Source organism: Toxotes jaculatrix, chromosome 13 (assembly GCF_017976425.1).
Source record: "Toxotes jaculatrix isolate fToxJac2 chromosome 13, fToxJac2.pri, whole genome shotgun sequence".
NCBI lineage: Eukaryota > Metazoa > Chordata > Actinopteri > Toxotidae > Toxotes > Toxotes jaculatrix.
Window position 1 is genome coordinate 4,432,209 of NC_054406.1, and position 16,035 is coordinate 4,448,243.

Sequence of the window (16,035 nt, forward strand, 5' to 3'; positions counted from 1 at the left end):
TACTACTTTGATGTGAACGCTTCTACAGTCACTGTTGATTTCTCTACGGATTCAGACAGCTATGTGATTTCCGGTGCTATCCTGACTATTTCTGTTTAACTTGACAAAGCTGTCCGTCCCTCCTCCTCCTCCTCAACGGAGGGAAATCCGTCAGGAAATACCAATTGCAGACAACAACGTCACTTCCTTGAAACTTTTTTCTCATTCGAATGTTTTTAAACAAGAGCTTGTATTTCAGGTGTGGTAAGTTTCATCTAGGTATCATAAGGACAAAATATGACAAAAACTAATGTGTCTCCATGAAAAAAAACTACTGTGGATTATTTGCATCCTTGCATGGAGATACACACTCCATACTGTAGATGTCTCCATAATACAGAGATATATATTTTACAGCAGCTCCTTAAAAAAACCACAGAAGAAAGCAACCAGGAAATATTATACTTCAGCATGAGGAATTACCACTGGTTTCCCAGGACAAGTTTATGGAGCAGCCAGCATCAAACAGATTTGATTTCATAATTTAAATGTCCCCCTTAATTTAATTCATTTTTGCTTTGAGGTGGATTATTTTGTTGGAAAAGCTGTGTGTGTGTGTGTGTGTTCAGTGGCTAAACAGAAACAGAGCAATAGACATTGCAGCACTACAGTCCAAGCAGATGTGAATCAGTCTTGGATCTTAACCTGCTGTGTTAAATTGGGATGGAGAAAGTAATCAACTGTTTCAAGAAAAGGCCAGAGGCAGTGGCCAGGCTGATCTGCTTCCCCTGGGCAGGTGGAGGGTCCATACACTATGCACGCTGGGGAAACGTCCTCAACAGCTCTATCGAAGGTAACACACCTGGAAGACATCGTACACGAGCTGCACTTTGCATTGTTAAACCATCCTGCTCACTCGGTGTTCAATATTTACCAATTACTCTACCTGGAAGTTGAATGTTAACTTCAAATCCTTTGTGTCTTTTTGTCGTTAAACACAGAAGCTTAGTTACAGAAGATGTTTTTTAAAAAAAAAAACAAAACAAAACACTTTTTCTTTCATTTTCAGTGTTTGCTGTCAAACTTCCAGGCAGAGAGAGTCGAGCCAAAGAGCCGTTCTTTCAGAGCATGCAGCAGATTGTGGACGAGGTTATTGGTGTGTTGTTACCGGTGCTGAAGGAGAAGCCGTTTGCTCTCTTTGGCCACAGGTGTGATGAGAATAAGGCGTTTATTGTCTCCATTGTATTGTAATAAATGCACCTGTTTCACATTAGCTCTATATTTGCACTGGTCTGCCTTAGTTTTGGTGCCTTCACGAGTTTCGCTGTGGCAGATGCTCTGAAGAAACTCCACAACCTCGAACCTGTTCATATCTTCCTGTCCGGTGCCTCTGCACCTTATGTAAGTTATTTATGTGATTTAACTGTATTTCACCACTCAGTGTCAGTCAGGATCACATATGCATCCAATGAGTTCTGATTACATACAATGTCAACAATGTCTTCATTAAATATTTTTCATGATGTATGGAGAAAAATGTTCAAAGTCAATATGCACCAGTCATTAAATTCTTTAATGACTGGTGCATATTACAAAAAAAATGATTGCATAAGATACAAATCTTTCCTGACAAAGGTCTACAGACCCAAACATGTGGTTTGGACTCTCTGATAGAAAACAAGGGTTTGGTGTGGATAATATTACCATTCCTGTGTTGTCTTTTAGTCAGAAACGCGCATCAAAGCCCCAAAGAGAAGCGAGTTATCAGATGATGATTTTCTCAAGTGGTTGATTTCGATTGGAGGAACTCCTCCTGAACTTCTGGCCAACCCTGAAGTCTTGAAGCTCTTCCTTCCCACTCTAAAAGCCGACCTTCACATTGTGGAGAACTACAGGTGGGCTGACAACTCTGTTTGTCTCTAAATTCAAATTTAATCATAGGTTTTATACATAATGAACATTAGTAGTGAGGAGGAGCTGATGACTTTCTTGCAGGTGTAACAAGCCGGACAATTCATTCCTGTCCTGCCCAGTCACATGCTTTGATGGAAAAGATGACATTCCTCATGATTTACAAGGTCAGACATCTGATGTGCTGCAGTAATTCTTTAACACACACTCACTGAAGTGAAGTTTCAGGATACTCAGTATCAGTAATTGTGGAACATTAAGTCTCAGCAAATTAATTTTAGTTCTGTGAGTTGGCAGCTTGTTTAGGATTTAGTGACAAATTCAAACATCACAAACTGCCTCAGAGCAAAGACACACAACCACAACATAGTCCGTTCCTAGAATGATTCATTGCAAGTGACCTCCCAGTTCATACTGTAATTAATGCTATTTATTTATTTTTATCAACAGCTTGGAAAGAGATCACATCAGGAGATTTCACTATCAGGATGCTCGATGGATCTCACTTTTACCTGAAGGATTCTGGAAATGAAAAAATTATATTAGACTATGTCACAAAGTATCTGGAAACATCAGAAATGGACTATTTATAATGAAATATGTAAAATTACGGCACAGTCAGTGTTTGTGTCTAATTCCTTTAATTTTTATTTTTTTTACTAATTCATTATGATGGAATTTAATTCTGTACATTTCAGAGGTTCAACATTTGTTGTCTAACAAAACAATGTGTAGTTTTTAAGGCTGAGTATGCCATTAAAAATAAGGTATCCAGATTTCCCTCCTTAATTTACCATAAAATTGAAGGCATGGACACAGATTTTCTTTATGTTTATTTCCAAATCCATATTTTAAAATGCATACAGTTCAAAACCATGCCCAGTCAGTTAAAGTGTTCTTTGTTGGAGCTACATGAAATGTCTGTAACAGGTGGCATGTGCCCAGATTTGAGATGGTGGACATGTCCATAAATTACAAACTTCACTTCTGAAAAAATATAATGTCTTTATCATACAAGTCACATTTTTTTACAGTGGTCTTATTCTTCAAGTTTTAATATCCAACCTCAAGTACTGTTCTGAGACACATGAGAAAACACACAGAAAAAACCTATACTTATATTCTGATTACAGAGTTGGAATTGATTTCATATCACTATAATTAAAGACCCCTTTTTATTATCTTTACGAACAACACAATCTATAAATGTCTACACTGCTTGAAAAACATTTTTGCATCGCATTCAGTAATAAGGTAGCCTACTCAAGGACTGATTTACAATTTTAAAGTTTACCATGAACCAGAGGAGAAAATATGACAATGTTCAACATGTGCTGGTAAATAACATGCCACTGTGCATACAGGATCTCTCGCTGTACCTGTACCTTTGCTTTGCTCAGTGAAGGATGACGTTAGAGCAACAAGAGAAGCTTGGTCCAAGAGCACAAAGGTTACGGGATCGTGAATGTTTGGTCTGAAACCGTGAGGCTAAGATTAAACAATGGCACGGAAAAGAAAACATTCCCTAGTCAATATTTTGAGAGTAGAAGGTGCAAAGTTTGAGGTTAGGCTCTGTGTCTCTGGCAGCCACGTTAAAGGGAGACGAAGTGGAGGTTTGGACGCTGCTACATGTGGCCACCATCTCTATTATAAGAAGGTGGAGGAGGTGATGGAGGTGGAGGCAGGTCCTCGTTGTCCCTCTGCTGCGTGGCAGGAGCATCGGCCAGCATGAAGGAGTCGGTGGAGTGAGTGCTGATGCGAAGCGGAGCCAGGCGCCGCAGGTTGCTGGGCGTCCACGGCAGCCTCACCTGGGCTCGCTGCGAAGGAGCAACCATGCTGCTGTCGAGCTCGGCCTCCGCAAGCCACGGAGGGATCTGCACTGGGGGCATGGGGTCTATGTCCGGCATGAAGGCTGGATTCTCAATTCCAGCTGGATGAAAGACAGAAACTGAATTAGTGCTGACAATGTTTTAAAGTAAAATATGATGGTGATGGATTTATTTTACCTCCTGCTCTGTAGGTGAGCCTCATGGGGAAGGAATTTCTTGATGCATCATAGCCACAGGCACTGTCTCCCTCTGAGAACTCAAAATCTAGAAAGAAAATGATTTTTATAAATCTTTTGATTAAGTATTTGGTCTGTCTGGGTTTTTAACCTGGAACATCGACACAAACCTTCATCTCCAGAATGGTAGCTTCTACTTTTGTCCAGTGATTTTCCATTTGGCATCTGCAGAAGGAAGAAATTGCACCTTAAAACTAAGAAACACAATGTGAAAAGCACTTGATTTGACTATTAGGACTGCATTTTTTTTGCAATACCAAAATTATACCTCTTTAACACCATACATTGATAAATATAATTATATTTTGTTGCTCTATTTTTGATTAAAAAAAAACACAATTCTAAAATCTTAAAAGCCTAAACAGCCACACAAGGATATTGTTCCTTCCATGAATGCTATAGATTATCTGATGAAGATGAGGATCTGACCTTTTGCTGTGTGTCTTTCTTTGTGTATTTGGTAATTGTCTTTGGTGGAGCGACGCCCATCTTTGCAGACTTAAAGGACTCCAGACGATTCCTCATGGTCCTCTGGAAGATCTCCTGCACCTCATTTTCATCTTTGTTGACATCGAAATGGCTCCGACTGTACCTGTGCCGGTGCTATAAACCAGAAAACAAGAGAAAAGAATGAAAAAGTCAGCGTGAGGATCTGAGAACTGATTATTTATAAGACATGGAGGACAAGAAGACAATCTGTAACTCATGACTCATCCAGAAAGCTTGTTTCTGATAAGTTCAGACAGAGTAAAGGAAATGAAAAAAAACAGAACGTTTACCTGTTTCCTGCCCTTATACAGATGTTGCTGCAGCAGGTGGTGAGTGTTAATGTCCTCGTTTCCCCTCATTCCCTTCATGCCCTGCTCATGCATCTCCAAGCTCACCGATGGCACAGGGTCTCTTCTGCAGGAAAAAGAAATCATGTTAGTTACTCTTCGTCTTTGTCACGCTCAAGTACAGAACTTACTTTAGGCTTCTCATACAAAATATGATGTGAGAAAACTGCTGTGACTGCTTGTGGTCACCAGGTGGCAGCAGTCACATGCAGGCATCGATCGTGTCAGTAGATGTGTTTAATGAAGGTAGTAGATCAGTTCTAGTTTTCAAGTTCTGAACAGTTGAGGTGTGTTTGGTGTGTTTACATTTAAAAAAAACATTTATCTTAAAATTCATAGCTGAAATAAACATAATGAAAGGGATTGGGATGTTTTTATTAAATTATTGTTTCACCACCAACTGTTGGTACATTGACTTGTATTTAGACAACCATACAGTCCACTAGCTGTGACTGTATTGGATATTCAGGTTAAAGTGTCGGCTCACCTCACAACGGACATCGCACCATGATCGTCTGACATGTCAGGCATGATGTCCGGCATGACCTCTGAGAATTCGTCCCCAAACTTTTTCTTGAAGTCAACGAATGCAGTTTCGTTGCGGATAAACTCCAGAGAGCCTCTGCGTTCACCCTGCGCCAACAAGAACAAGAGAATACCACCTTTAGCAGCTGCCAGTGTGACCAGAACCTCATCTTATGTCTGTTTCCTTTAATGTCCAGTCGAACAAATCGACAACAAATTCATAAAGCACGATCCTCACCTCAGCCACGTAGCTCATAGCATCCTTGAGGTTCAGCTGATGGAAGACGTTGAAGACATAGTCACGGTTCTTCCTCGCTGACGGCTTCAGCAAAAACTTTGACATCCATTTCTCCTCAAAATTATTCCACCTTCATGGCAAGAGAAGAGATCATTTTAGATCCATTCACACACATGCAGTCAAGTAATTTTACTAGTTAAATCGTCTAAGATGTCTTTACGTACTTGTCCCTCATGTAGTTGTGTCCTATTTGTCCAGATATGTCTTCTATGGCAACAAGCGAGTGATCAAACACCTAAACAGCAAGAGGAAGCCGACTTTGTAGTAACTGGACAGAAAACTGTGAAAGGTGAAATGTTAAGTTTTGAGCTTTACCTTGTTCTGCACTTTTTCTATGAGTGTGAGCTCAGACTCTGTAGCTCTCTTTACTTTAAGCCACGTGACCAGAGGTTTCATCGTTATTCCCTACAAAAGACAGTTTCAAGCACAAATAAGCTAAATGAACCTGCTCTGAAAGCTGAAATCTGTACTGTGTAAATTAAGCTGCAAAAAACAAATGTACCAATACACCACCTGTTGCTAAAGAGCAAGAGTGGTTACCTGCAGAATGACGGTGAAGTACACGACGATGAGAGTCGTGCTGACCATCAGATTCTTCTCCTTTATCTTGTTCTCATCCAGCATCACAGCCAGGCCATATGCAACAGCCCCTCGCAGGCCACCGTAGCTCAGAATCACCTGATCTATGAACCCGATGGGCACCAGCCTGTACTTGTTCAGGATCCAGGTGAGGGCAAAGACACCTGTAGTGTACATGCACATATGAAAACACCAACACAGTCTGTGTTGTGACCTCTAACATCAGATTGTGTGCGTTTCCTCTCAAAACTCAAAAACAAAGTCTCACCAATGATTCTATACACAAAGATGAAGAATAGCGTGAGGAGGATGAAGCCTGTGTTCCACACCCAGATTGACTTGTCAATGGCCGAGATGCCGAGGAAGACAAAGATGATGGTTTCTGATCCGTTGGCGAGAACCTTCATGGCATATCTGACTGTGCTGACAGACTTCTCATCCATGTTTGAATTAATGTACTTCTGGCAGCATATACCACAGAAGACAATCCTACACAACAAAAACACAGAAATAAAATAAGTTAATATAATTAATATTTATGACTTTTAGGCCCCCATATAAATCGTTCGATTAAACGGACACAGAAATAATGAAATGAAGCAGTATTTTTCCCACTTACGAGAGGATGGCTGACAGGGAGAGCATCTCAGCGGTCAGGTAGGACAAATATCCCAGGACAAACACGAAGCCGGGCTCAATGATTTGGATGTTTTTAGTGCATCTGGTCAGAAGAGAGATCAGAATGCCAAATACAAAGCCCAAGAGGGAGCCACCAAACGCCACCACAAAGAAAGAAACTGGAGAGAAAGAGGACACGTGTAAAGAGTTATTTTCATGTTATCCAACATAGCTTGGATTTTATGCTATTTAATGGGCGTCCAGCATGCCTAAAAATCATACCCCAGTAGTGTCCACTGGGTAATGGGTAAATAAATCACATCCTACCTATTCCTTTGATGATCTCCGCAGCGTCAATTTTGGATCCTCCCAGTGACACAAATGCATCAAATACATTGAAGAGCACCTAAGAGAAGGAGAAAAAGAAGAAGACCCTGATTCACAGATGATGTGTGACTTGTATATATAAAGGTGTGTTTACACCTTCACCTTTACATGAGGAAAACCATTTGGAATCAAAACATTGTCATTTCCATGTAGGATGAAAGTATAACTGGGAACAAGACAGAGGTGTGCAGATATTTTTTTCACATTTCGGTACAGATTACTTCCCAGTACCTCCAAAAGACCTGATAATGTTTGACTGTCTATAAAAAGGTGTGGAAAGTTAAAAGTAACACCTCTGCATTCCAACTCCATGCCTCACTGTAGTTTCGGGAATGAATAGAGTGGAATTTTATGAATTTTATTTTTAGAGAGACCAGATCAGCCACCTTAAAGAGCCGATTGATTGACCAGTGAGGGATGGCATTCAGGCAAAGTGACAAGACCTAGGTCAGGATAAAGGTCCTCACTTTGAAGTGCAGAATGTTTGCATTCTTTACACTTCATGTCTCGACAGTGTACTTTCCAGTGATGGATGGCTCAGCAAAGTCAAAGTGTTCTGCTTCTTAGATAATCTCAAGAAAAGCTAAGCACGGCAGTCGCACAGCCCTGTAGCATACGAACCACTGTCACGCCGTCGTTGAGCAGCGACTCTCCAAACACCATGATGAAGAGGACCTCGTTGACATGGACTTGCTCAAACACGGCAATGACGGCTACGGGGTCCACAGCAGCAATCAGACTGCCAAAGAGAAGATACTGCAGCAGGCCGATGTCCACGTCACCTACAGCGAACAGCCCAGGGGATACACAAACATTTGTCTTTTACTCACAATAACTGAGCAGGAGGTTGAGAGGATCTGAAAGAGTTCAGGCCCTTTAACCAAACTACAACCACAAAAAAGTAGAAAGGTTTTTAAGAAAGTTCAAGCTTTACTGTCACTTCGACATAATGTTTGTCACACATACATAGTGTCAGGCACTTTGGTGAAATGAAATAAAAGTTTCTCTTACCCATTGCTCCTCCTTTGTCACAACCCCACAGCGAAACACCCAGGCTGGCAGCATTCCAACAAGTCCCGATGATGGCGTAGACCAGGATGCCCCCCAAGTTGCTAAAGAACAGCTTATTTGGCATGGAGTAGCCGGTGTCAAGGATGATTTGAGGCAACAGGTAGAAGAAGAACACTGTCGGGGTCAGTTTGAATGTCTGTACCTTATCTGCACCCCAAATCATCCCACCCAGGATGAAGCCAAAGCAGATGAGCAGGGCGCTCTCTGGGATCACATTGGTCACATGGTGGTTGGCCTCAATGACTGAAGGAAGAAAAGAGAAAATAAGAGAAGGCAAAATAAGAGAGGACAAATAAAATGTTATGTGAGACTTTCTCTGGTGGGCTTCCACACAAGAACCATCTTCCACCACCTTCTTTAGACTTGAGGTTGGACAACTGAGTTCCATTTTTGGTCCTTGAATTGTAAGTAACCCATAAATCTCAAACTCCTGTGAGGTTGCAAAATTTGCAAATGATCAACTGTCTCACTCGACCGAGAAAGCATCACATTTTGTCCTGGGAATATGATTAACCATGGTGGTATAAGAGTGTAGAGGTTCAGAAATCTCTCTGCGTAACTAAAGACAGTGTGTTGCTTAAGGCTACGTGAATTAATGGCGTGACAAAGTGTCACTAAAGCTTATTTAATATTAAAACCTACTGAAGCGTGACAATAGACCCATTTCAAAATATCGATTTCTTTCTCCAGGCCCCAGAGTTAGATGTTTGTTCTGATGATCTGTTCTATTCAAAAGCAGTTGAAGATTAAGTTGAGGAAATGTTCGCCTGTTTTTCAGTTTTTCAGTGCTGTGTTTATATTTTTGCATGTGTGTAGAACCCAAATTAAAAGAAAAAAAAGATCTTCTCAGCACCTGCGACAACAGAAGGCGCAGGATCAGTGCTAGCGGTAACTAGAATGCATCAACATTTTAGCACAGGTTTTGTTGCTTGTAGTGTTCAATACACAAACTTTTACCAATAAATATTACACAATGAGGTGATTCTAAAAACTGTAATCCTCTTGACAAACTGTGGAATTTCTACTACAGTACAAAGAGGCATCATAATAGAAGAAACTCTTCTGTCCTCTGGAACAGCATGCTGTGTTGATAACAGCTTACTGTTCATGGCTGCAGCCAGTGACACTGTTTGTTACAATATTAGAGGCAAAGCACTGTGCAATTTTAAAAAAATAACAAAACATACTTTCTCATGCTTAAAGGCCCTGAAAACCTATTTTCTCAATCAGCGTCTTGCTGTGAGTGATAGGAACATAACACGAAAATAAAATTAGTTCTGGTTATTTCACATTCTCTAAAGTTTAGCAGTATTTGACTCAAAATCTGGTGACAGTCGAGGAGTTGCTCAGGTGAGTGTTAAACTTTAAGTAATAATAAGAGTGTTTTTTTAATATTTTTTAGATATTATCAAGATGGTTAAGACCTCAAAGGGGCTCTAAAAAGACAGTTAAAAGCATAATGCATGAGTCTCCCATCCTTTCACAAAACTACAAACTTTTGTTCAGAATAATTAAGAAAACATTGCAATGTTAGAACCGGTTACACGAATGCTAACGTGGAAGATCAGAAAGAGTTTTCCACTGTGTGTGTGACAACACAGTAACGATTTTACAGTAGGTGGGTTAAAAATAGCTCTTCATTATCTTCTTTGACAGAGGAATGTCTCTTACTTACACGCTGGTCCATATCTGCCAGCCCACATCATAAATACTACATTTTATGTCCCAAAGTCAGTCTTACATACCCAATTTAGCCAAAAAAGCCACCAATATCCATAATGCAACCAGATAAGGGGTGTCCACATGGTGCCATTTAAAGGTCACAACGGGTACTTCTGTGATGCTGGAGCCGTGACCGTGTTCGGTGTGATTCAAGGTCGATTCTGACGACTTCAGGTGGGGCTCTTGATGCGTTAAAGCAGCGTTGTCCCTCACCCTCGTGACCCCTGAGACAGGGCACAAGAGCAGCACTGACCCCAACAGCCAGAGGTGCACATATCCACAGCGCTGCATTTGATAAAATGAACAGATCAAATCGAGTGAAAGCAGAAAAAAAAGGGTCCTTCGTCTTCTCTCAAAAAGTAAGTGTGTCGGTACCAAGGCCACACTGAGCTGCTGGACAGTGTGTCACACTTCCTATCCCTGCTTTTTTGTGCTGCCTCTGTCTTACTCACGCTTATTTACTATCACTATCTTTTCCCCTCTAGCGTTCCATCCTTGTATCTCAGTTTGTGAATTGGTGTCCTTAGTCCTCCCACAGTCTGTGGTCAGCAGTGAATTCAGAAGTGTGTAGAACGCCGGACTCAGCCTTTTATATGTTCACTATCTCCTCTATGACCAAGGTTGTGTGTGTGTTTAAGTTCAAGAATTAAAGGGAGGTGGTGGTGGGGGGGGGGAGTCACAGATGTCCCAGAAAGGTCTCCAGTTATTCAGTCACATTTGAAACACTCACCAGTCATTGCTTTGTTTGTGTTTTGCTTTCCGGTCCCTAAACCATCCACTCCAAGTTTGTCATCACACATTTTCTACGTGTGTGCGTTTGTGTGTCTGGGAGTTAGGGAGCGAGTGATGGAGCAGAGGTCATTTGATAGCTGCTGAACAAATACCTGTGTGCATGTGTTCAGGAATATTTCCACCGGCTTCGTCTCACAGCTTTGTGCTTAGTAATGATTGACGTTGACATTGCTTAATCTTGGTTAAAGACTCCCTTGACGTGGGAGAAAGCTCTCCTCCAGAATTCTCTTAAACTGCTACTATGACATGATGCAGCTATGATTCATACTTATACCTTTGTTTTGTACATTTAGTTCCAAAATTAAATATTTATTATCTATGGAAAGTGACACAAATCCCACAAAAAGACCAAAACCTTCAATAAACTCCTTGGTGCCACAGATCCCCACTGTTACACAAAACACTGTTACTGTGACATGTTCCTTCATTAAGACAAATTGTGCCCATAAAATGTAGTGATTATTCTCGTCATGAATAATGTCTGGTAAAAACAACAATGCCCCGCTGTTTTAGGGAAGAAATGAGTCTTTAAAGATTTATGTCTTCAGCAGGAACAAATGGGCTTAAGCCTGAACACTGCAGACGGAGCAGGGAAGTTGAAACGTGTTAAGAGATGGAACAACATGTTGATAATTTCATGGGATTTGCTGACAATAAGAAAAATATAGAATAACGCCTTATCCTTAAAATAACCACTACACTATTTAAAAGGAAGCTAAGTCTGGCCTGTGCACGGCTAACAACACAAACCTGTCTCTAAAGTGAAGGAACTGTATATTAGCTTACATTGTGAAGTGCATTTATTCCCATAAGCGCTGCCTCACTGAAGTTGCTGCGTTATGACTGGATGTTTTCTTTGGCCAACAGTCCCGTCCTGTTTCAGCAAGACAAGGGACAATAGCCTCATTGGTAAGATGGATATGAAAGCTCTCACACAGGTGTGAGTCTGTGCGTCTCTACTAAGAGCAACATAAATAGCTTGAATAAAACTAAACTGCACAAGGGATCATTAGGTAAATGAAGTTACTTATTTCACTGTGGAGTTAATATGATTTAGCATGATTACTTAGGTTTGTTCCGTTGCAGAGAACATTTGGTATTTGATTGACATCTTTTTTTGGCTTCCGATGTGTTTTAAATGCTGTAAATCATACTCATAAGAACATGCAGAGCCTGCACAGTCAGGCATGAACCCCCCGGTCAGCCTTATTAACTAATGACCTAATATATCCTGCTTAACAGTGGCTGCCCTTTACTTAAACCTTTAAATCATTCTGAAATGGCCACTGCTCCGTGCACACTACAAAGAGAGGTCAACTTCATGGTGCAACAGAGAAGTCAGACAGAGGTTATTTTCAGACTGGGAGGTACAGGAGTTACAGTTAAAGATTGTTATGTTATGGTTTGTCATGTCAATCTGCTGCGAAAAAAAAATCTATTTTTGCTCAATAAAATGTGTCATGTCCGGCCGCACCCACCAAATGCTTAAGGAATAAATGTAGATTAAAAACATTTTATCATATGTTCATTTCTCATTCTGAGATGTGATGTCAAATGAGTAAAACAACAACATAAACCTAATTTTCAGTATCACCTCGCTTTACATGGAGCAAACCACTGAGAGAGGCAGAACATGTGAAAAATGTTCCCTTGTCCTGACCTGATACTGTAAGATTTAGTAACTGAGGAGCATAGAGAACATAGACTGGAATAATCCTGAACCAGGTGAAAAAGGAAGCTTTCTAGTCCGCACCAGATATATAAACCCGCATTTACTGTCTATTGTCTTTCAGTTTCGAACCAGGCAGAGGGACTTGAAAGCAGTGAGGAGGATAAAAGAAAGCAAGCATTGTAAATCTGCAAAGAGGAAATAAGATCTGAAGAAAACCGGTGCTATTGTCTGCACTTCGGAGAACCGTGATGAGTAAGTATAAAGTCAACATTTATAGTGTTCACATATTTTTTGTGTTCAGCTTTATGTGAGACGACTTTTATTGAACTTTGTTTCAATTCCTTTCCAAGGATTACATCCATCCATAAATCATATTGAAATTCACACCACTTGAAAATATTAGTGTGCACGTCCCCTTTCTAAACATATTTAAAGTTGAGTACTCGCTCAGGGCTGTCCTGACTGAACAATCAAACATTTATGAGTCCTATTATCGCCACATCTTTAAAGTTTTAAAGCATTCTATAGCAGATTTACTGCTAACACTTCAGAGATGTCCTCTAATCCTTGTGTTAATGTTTGCGTTCTGAGCAACTTTTGGTCTTTCGCGTGTTTTTGTTTAAGTAATCTCACGTGTGAAAGCTAAATTGCTTTGAGGAACTGTGGTGGTTTCGATGATGATTTTGGGAAAGATCTGCTGTCTTTTGCGAGCCTTTTAGATCAAGAAAATTGTTTAAAAAACTACGCTATCAAATCATTTCTTAGACATAAATCTACTTTAACTTTGCTGAGTCAGTTTTATAGTATTTAACCTTGTCAACCAGCAAAATTTGGGGACATTTGTTTCCACAAAACCTCCAAAGACGAATGTCAGTGGCTAAAACATCACTGGCACATTTCACTGTTATCACTAATAATCTCCCTGACAGGTTACTGTCAGTACAAACACTGCTGTAACATTTTCAGCCAAAGGCAGCACAGATTAACACTGAAGTTGACATTTCTACTGTAACTACTTGCAGTACAAAAAAAAAAAAAAAAAGAAAGAAATCATCTGACTGCGTGTTTTCATTCAGTATCCACAGTCAGTTCCTGCATCATAAACAGAAAACCACAGTCCCATATTTATGTCAACGGAGGTGTACACAAACACATGCACACATACATATATGCATGCTCATTCATTTACATTGTCCACAGTGCTGCAACCCATTTGAGTCTGTTGTGTATACACAAAATGCTAATGACAATGTTCTGTGATCACAACAGGACAAGACAAAATTCTAAGGCTTCATCTGGTGTGATATTTAACAGAGGTCAAACTTTCTTTGGGCCTCCATTTATGTCCAGTCCAGTATTTCAGAAGTGTATTTTGTCCAGGTCCAATCACAGCTTCTGAATATGAAGCACTGACTAGAAAACGTGTATCATGACACTGGTTGTAGTTTTTATCAAAACCACCCGACACAACCACAAATTTTAATTTCTCCGGTTATAAAACACTCTTGCAGGGATTTTTGAAAATGAGCAGAACTGCTTTGTGGCCATATTGGCTTTATAGGAACTGGGCAACAGGGTGATGAAGTATCTTGATCAAAAACAGATACATCTGGCTATATTATCAATAAATGTTTTCTTGACTTAATTTCCAGAAAAATTAATATATCACATATATTCTACATCCCTTCATCTAATCCTAATCAAATTTACTGTTTCTAGCTTCTCCAACATGAGGACTTGATGCTTTACTTTGTCAGACATGATAGTAAATGTAATATCTTTGATTTCATTTTGGACTGGTGGTTGGACAAAAGACATCTGAAGATGTCAGGAAGATTATAAGGGCATTTTTCATTGCATTTTTCCACTATTTTATGGACCAGACAATTTATTTGAAAAAATAACAACCAGGTGAATTGATAACAAAAAATAATATGTCAGTTGCAGCCCTTCGATACACCTAGTTTATCACAAACATACCATAACAACGTCTGTCTAAGGTACTGAGCTGTGTTTGATGTACGAAGTGAGAACGGATCATCTCTCCACGGACTTGGTGGAACTCACCAAGTTTGCAGAGCCAGCTAACCAGGATCCACAGGGCCACCAGGTACGGGGTGGAGACGTGCTCCCACTTCCAGGTCACAATTGGCAGGGTGGTGATGGGCTCTCCCCCGTGACCGCCATTATGACCAGTGTCTCCAGTCGTGTCATGGCCTGAGTCCGTCCCGTTCCCGGTGACTGAGTTTGAGGTGTCCCCATGATCACTGCTCGCCGTGGTGCCAGCCTCACTGGCCAGGCTCGGGCCTCTGGACACCATCAGCAACATGAACAGAAAAAGTGAAAGTCGCCAAGTAGCTGCCATGTTCAAAAAAAAAGTTTCACAAACTCTTGGGCAACTGTTATTCAAGCTATTGACTCAAATGCTCAGGTCAACCTCAGATTGTAGGAAAGTCTCATTCATCTCCTCCTGCCTTCTCAGGTGTCCTTTACTTTGTTCTTACATACGTCCACATCTTCACCTGGCCACAGAATGATGGCCCCCTCTCTGCTCTCCTCTCTGACAGGGATACAGCTTTTTACAGCAGGTGAAGCTCAGCCCATCCTGATGCTTGTCCGTCTCCTCCCACTTTGTACCCAGACCAGCTAGTCTGGCCACTTCACTCAATGGAAGATTTGATACTCTCGTGCTTTCTTTATTGGTTTTGAATGCTTTCTCAGAATGTTTTCACATTTGTTGAATTTCTTGTAAGGAATGAACCACAAAACATCCTTATTTTAGAAGCATTTACTCGTTTAAATACTTTTAAAGTTGTTTTAAAAACTAATTTCAATAGAATATTGACGCTGTCACATTTAATATAACTGGATATGAACTTGGTTGAACTTTCTCCATTTAGAGTAAAATTCAACATTTTTTACTGTCCACATTTTATTTTCCTAATTTTGGCCATGATTTCCTCTGTACACCAACTTAATGAAGAGATACAGGTATATGGCAAGGCTGCTTAACCCATCTTTGAGGGACATGGGAGCCAAATGTTTTGACCCAAGAATCAAATCTTAGAGGTTTCAAGATGATAAAACAGGAAAGGAATTTAAAAACAAATAAATAAATAACTTCCAAATATTTGCATGTTTTTTTCTTGTGAGATGTGGCTTCAGGTCCTGAAGCAGAGAGTCCTGTAGCACCTCCCAGAGGAGAGGAGGGCAAACAGTTTGTGACTGGGGTGAGCGCTGACCCCTGTCGACCCCTGTTGCGCGCCCTTCTGTAGTCTCCACAAAGATGATGATGATGATGATGATGACAGTCTTCGCCATCTTGTGCAGCTTTATTTATGGGGTCACACGTGACAGTGAAGGCAAACACTGCCGTCATTATCATAGGTTTTTCATTCAGTATAACAGACATTTTTATTCACCACTGCTTCCTGTGACTATCACTGTGTGTGCACGTAAATGTATACAGTAAGTGTCCAATGATATAAGGACAGGAAGGCAGTTTGACCCATTTGTCTCCCTTATTGGAAAGGAGCGTCTGCACCCCCAACATCCCCTCCCCTGCCCCACCACACAACAA

At 40.6% G+C, this 16,035-nt stretch overlaps 2 protein-coding genes across 2 annotated transcripts; one reads left to right on the plus strand and one right to left on the minus strand.

The window, feature by feature from the left end:
- The first annotated feature begins 430 nt into the window (after nucleotides 1–430).
- Nucleotides 431–2,879, plus strand: olah (oleoyl-ACP hydrolase). The gene is made up of 6 exons (XM_041052613.1): nucleotides 431–832; nucleotides 1,049–1,187; nucleotides 1,281–1,380; nucleotides 1,705–1,874; nucleotides 1,975–2,057; nucleotides 2,341–2,879. Exons 1-6 carry the CDS (start codon nucleotides 703–705, stop codon nucleotides 2,481–2,483), a joined length of 765 nt encoding a protein of 254 aa, XP_040908547.1. The 5' UTR covers nucleotides 431–702; the 3' UTR covers nucleotides 2,484–2,879.
- On the minus strand, nucleotides 2,705–15,019 carry LOC121191465 (sodium/hydrogen exchanger 3-like). Its single transcript, XM_041052611.1, has 16 exons — nucleotides 14,523–15,019; nucleotides 8,210–8,512; nucleotides 7,820–7,980; nucleotides 7,139–7,217; nucleotides 6,813–6,990; nucleotides 6,462–6,682; nucleotides 6,155–6,357; nucleotides 5,930–6,019; nucleotides 5,779–5,849; nucleotides 5,555–5,684; nucleotides 5,279–5,424; nucleotides 4,735–4,858; nucleotides 4,385–4,558; nucleotides 4,066–4,120; nucleotides 3,897–3,983; nucleotides 2,705–3,820 (listed from the first exon to the last, which is right to left on the minus strand). Exons 1-16 carry the CDS (start codon nucleotides 14,818–14,820, stop codon nucleotides 3,516–3,518), a joined length of 2,625 nt encoding a protein of 874 aa, XP_040908545.1. The 5' UTR covers nucleotides 14,821–15,019; the 3' UTR covers nucleotides 2,705–3,515.
- Nucleotides 15,020–16,035: the final 1,016 nt, after the last annotated feature.

What these genes read in the sequence shown, in the direction of transcription:
- olah (XM_041052613.1), top strand. Translation starts at nt 703, where the DNA reads ATGGAGAAAGTAATCAACTGTTTCAAGAAAAGGCCAGAGGCAGTGGCC. An exon ending in CCTCAACAGCTCTATCGAAG is followed by an intron (nt 833 to 1,048) that starts GTAACACACCTG and finishes TTTCATTTTCAG; the next exon opens with TGTTTGCTGTCAAACTTCCA. An exon ending in TTTGCTCTCTTTGGCCACAG is followed by an intron (nt 1,188 to 1,280) that starts GTGTGATGAGAA and finishes GGTCTGCCTTAG; the next exon opens with TTTTGGTGCCTTCACGAGTT.
- LOC121191465 (XM_041052611.1), bottom strand. Translation starts at nt 14,820, where the DNA reads ATGGCAGCTACTTGGCGACTTTCACTTTTTCTGTTCATGTTGCTGATG. An exon ending in GGAGATCATCAAAGGAATAG is followed by an intron (nt 6,991 to 7,138) that starts GTAGGATGTGAT and finishes CTTTCTCTCCAG; the next exon opens with TTTCTTTCTTTGTGGTGGCG. An exon ending in TGTATAAGGGCAGGAAACAG is followed by an intron (nt 4,559 to 4,734) that starts GTAAACGTTCTG and finishes TCTGGTTTATAG; the next exon opens with CACCGGCACAGGTACAGTCG.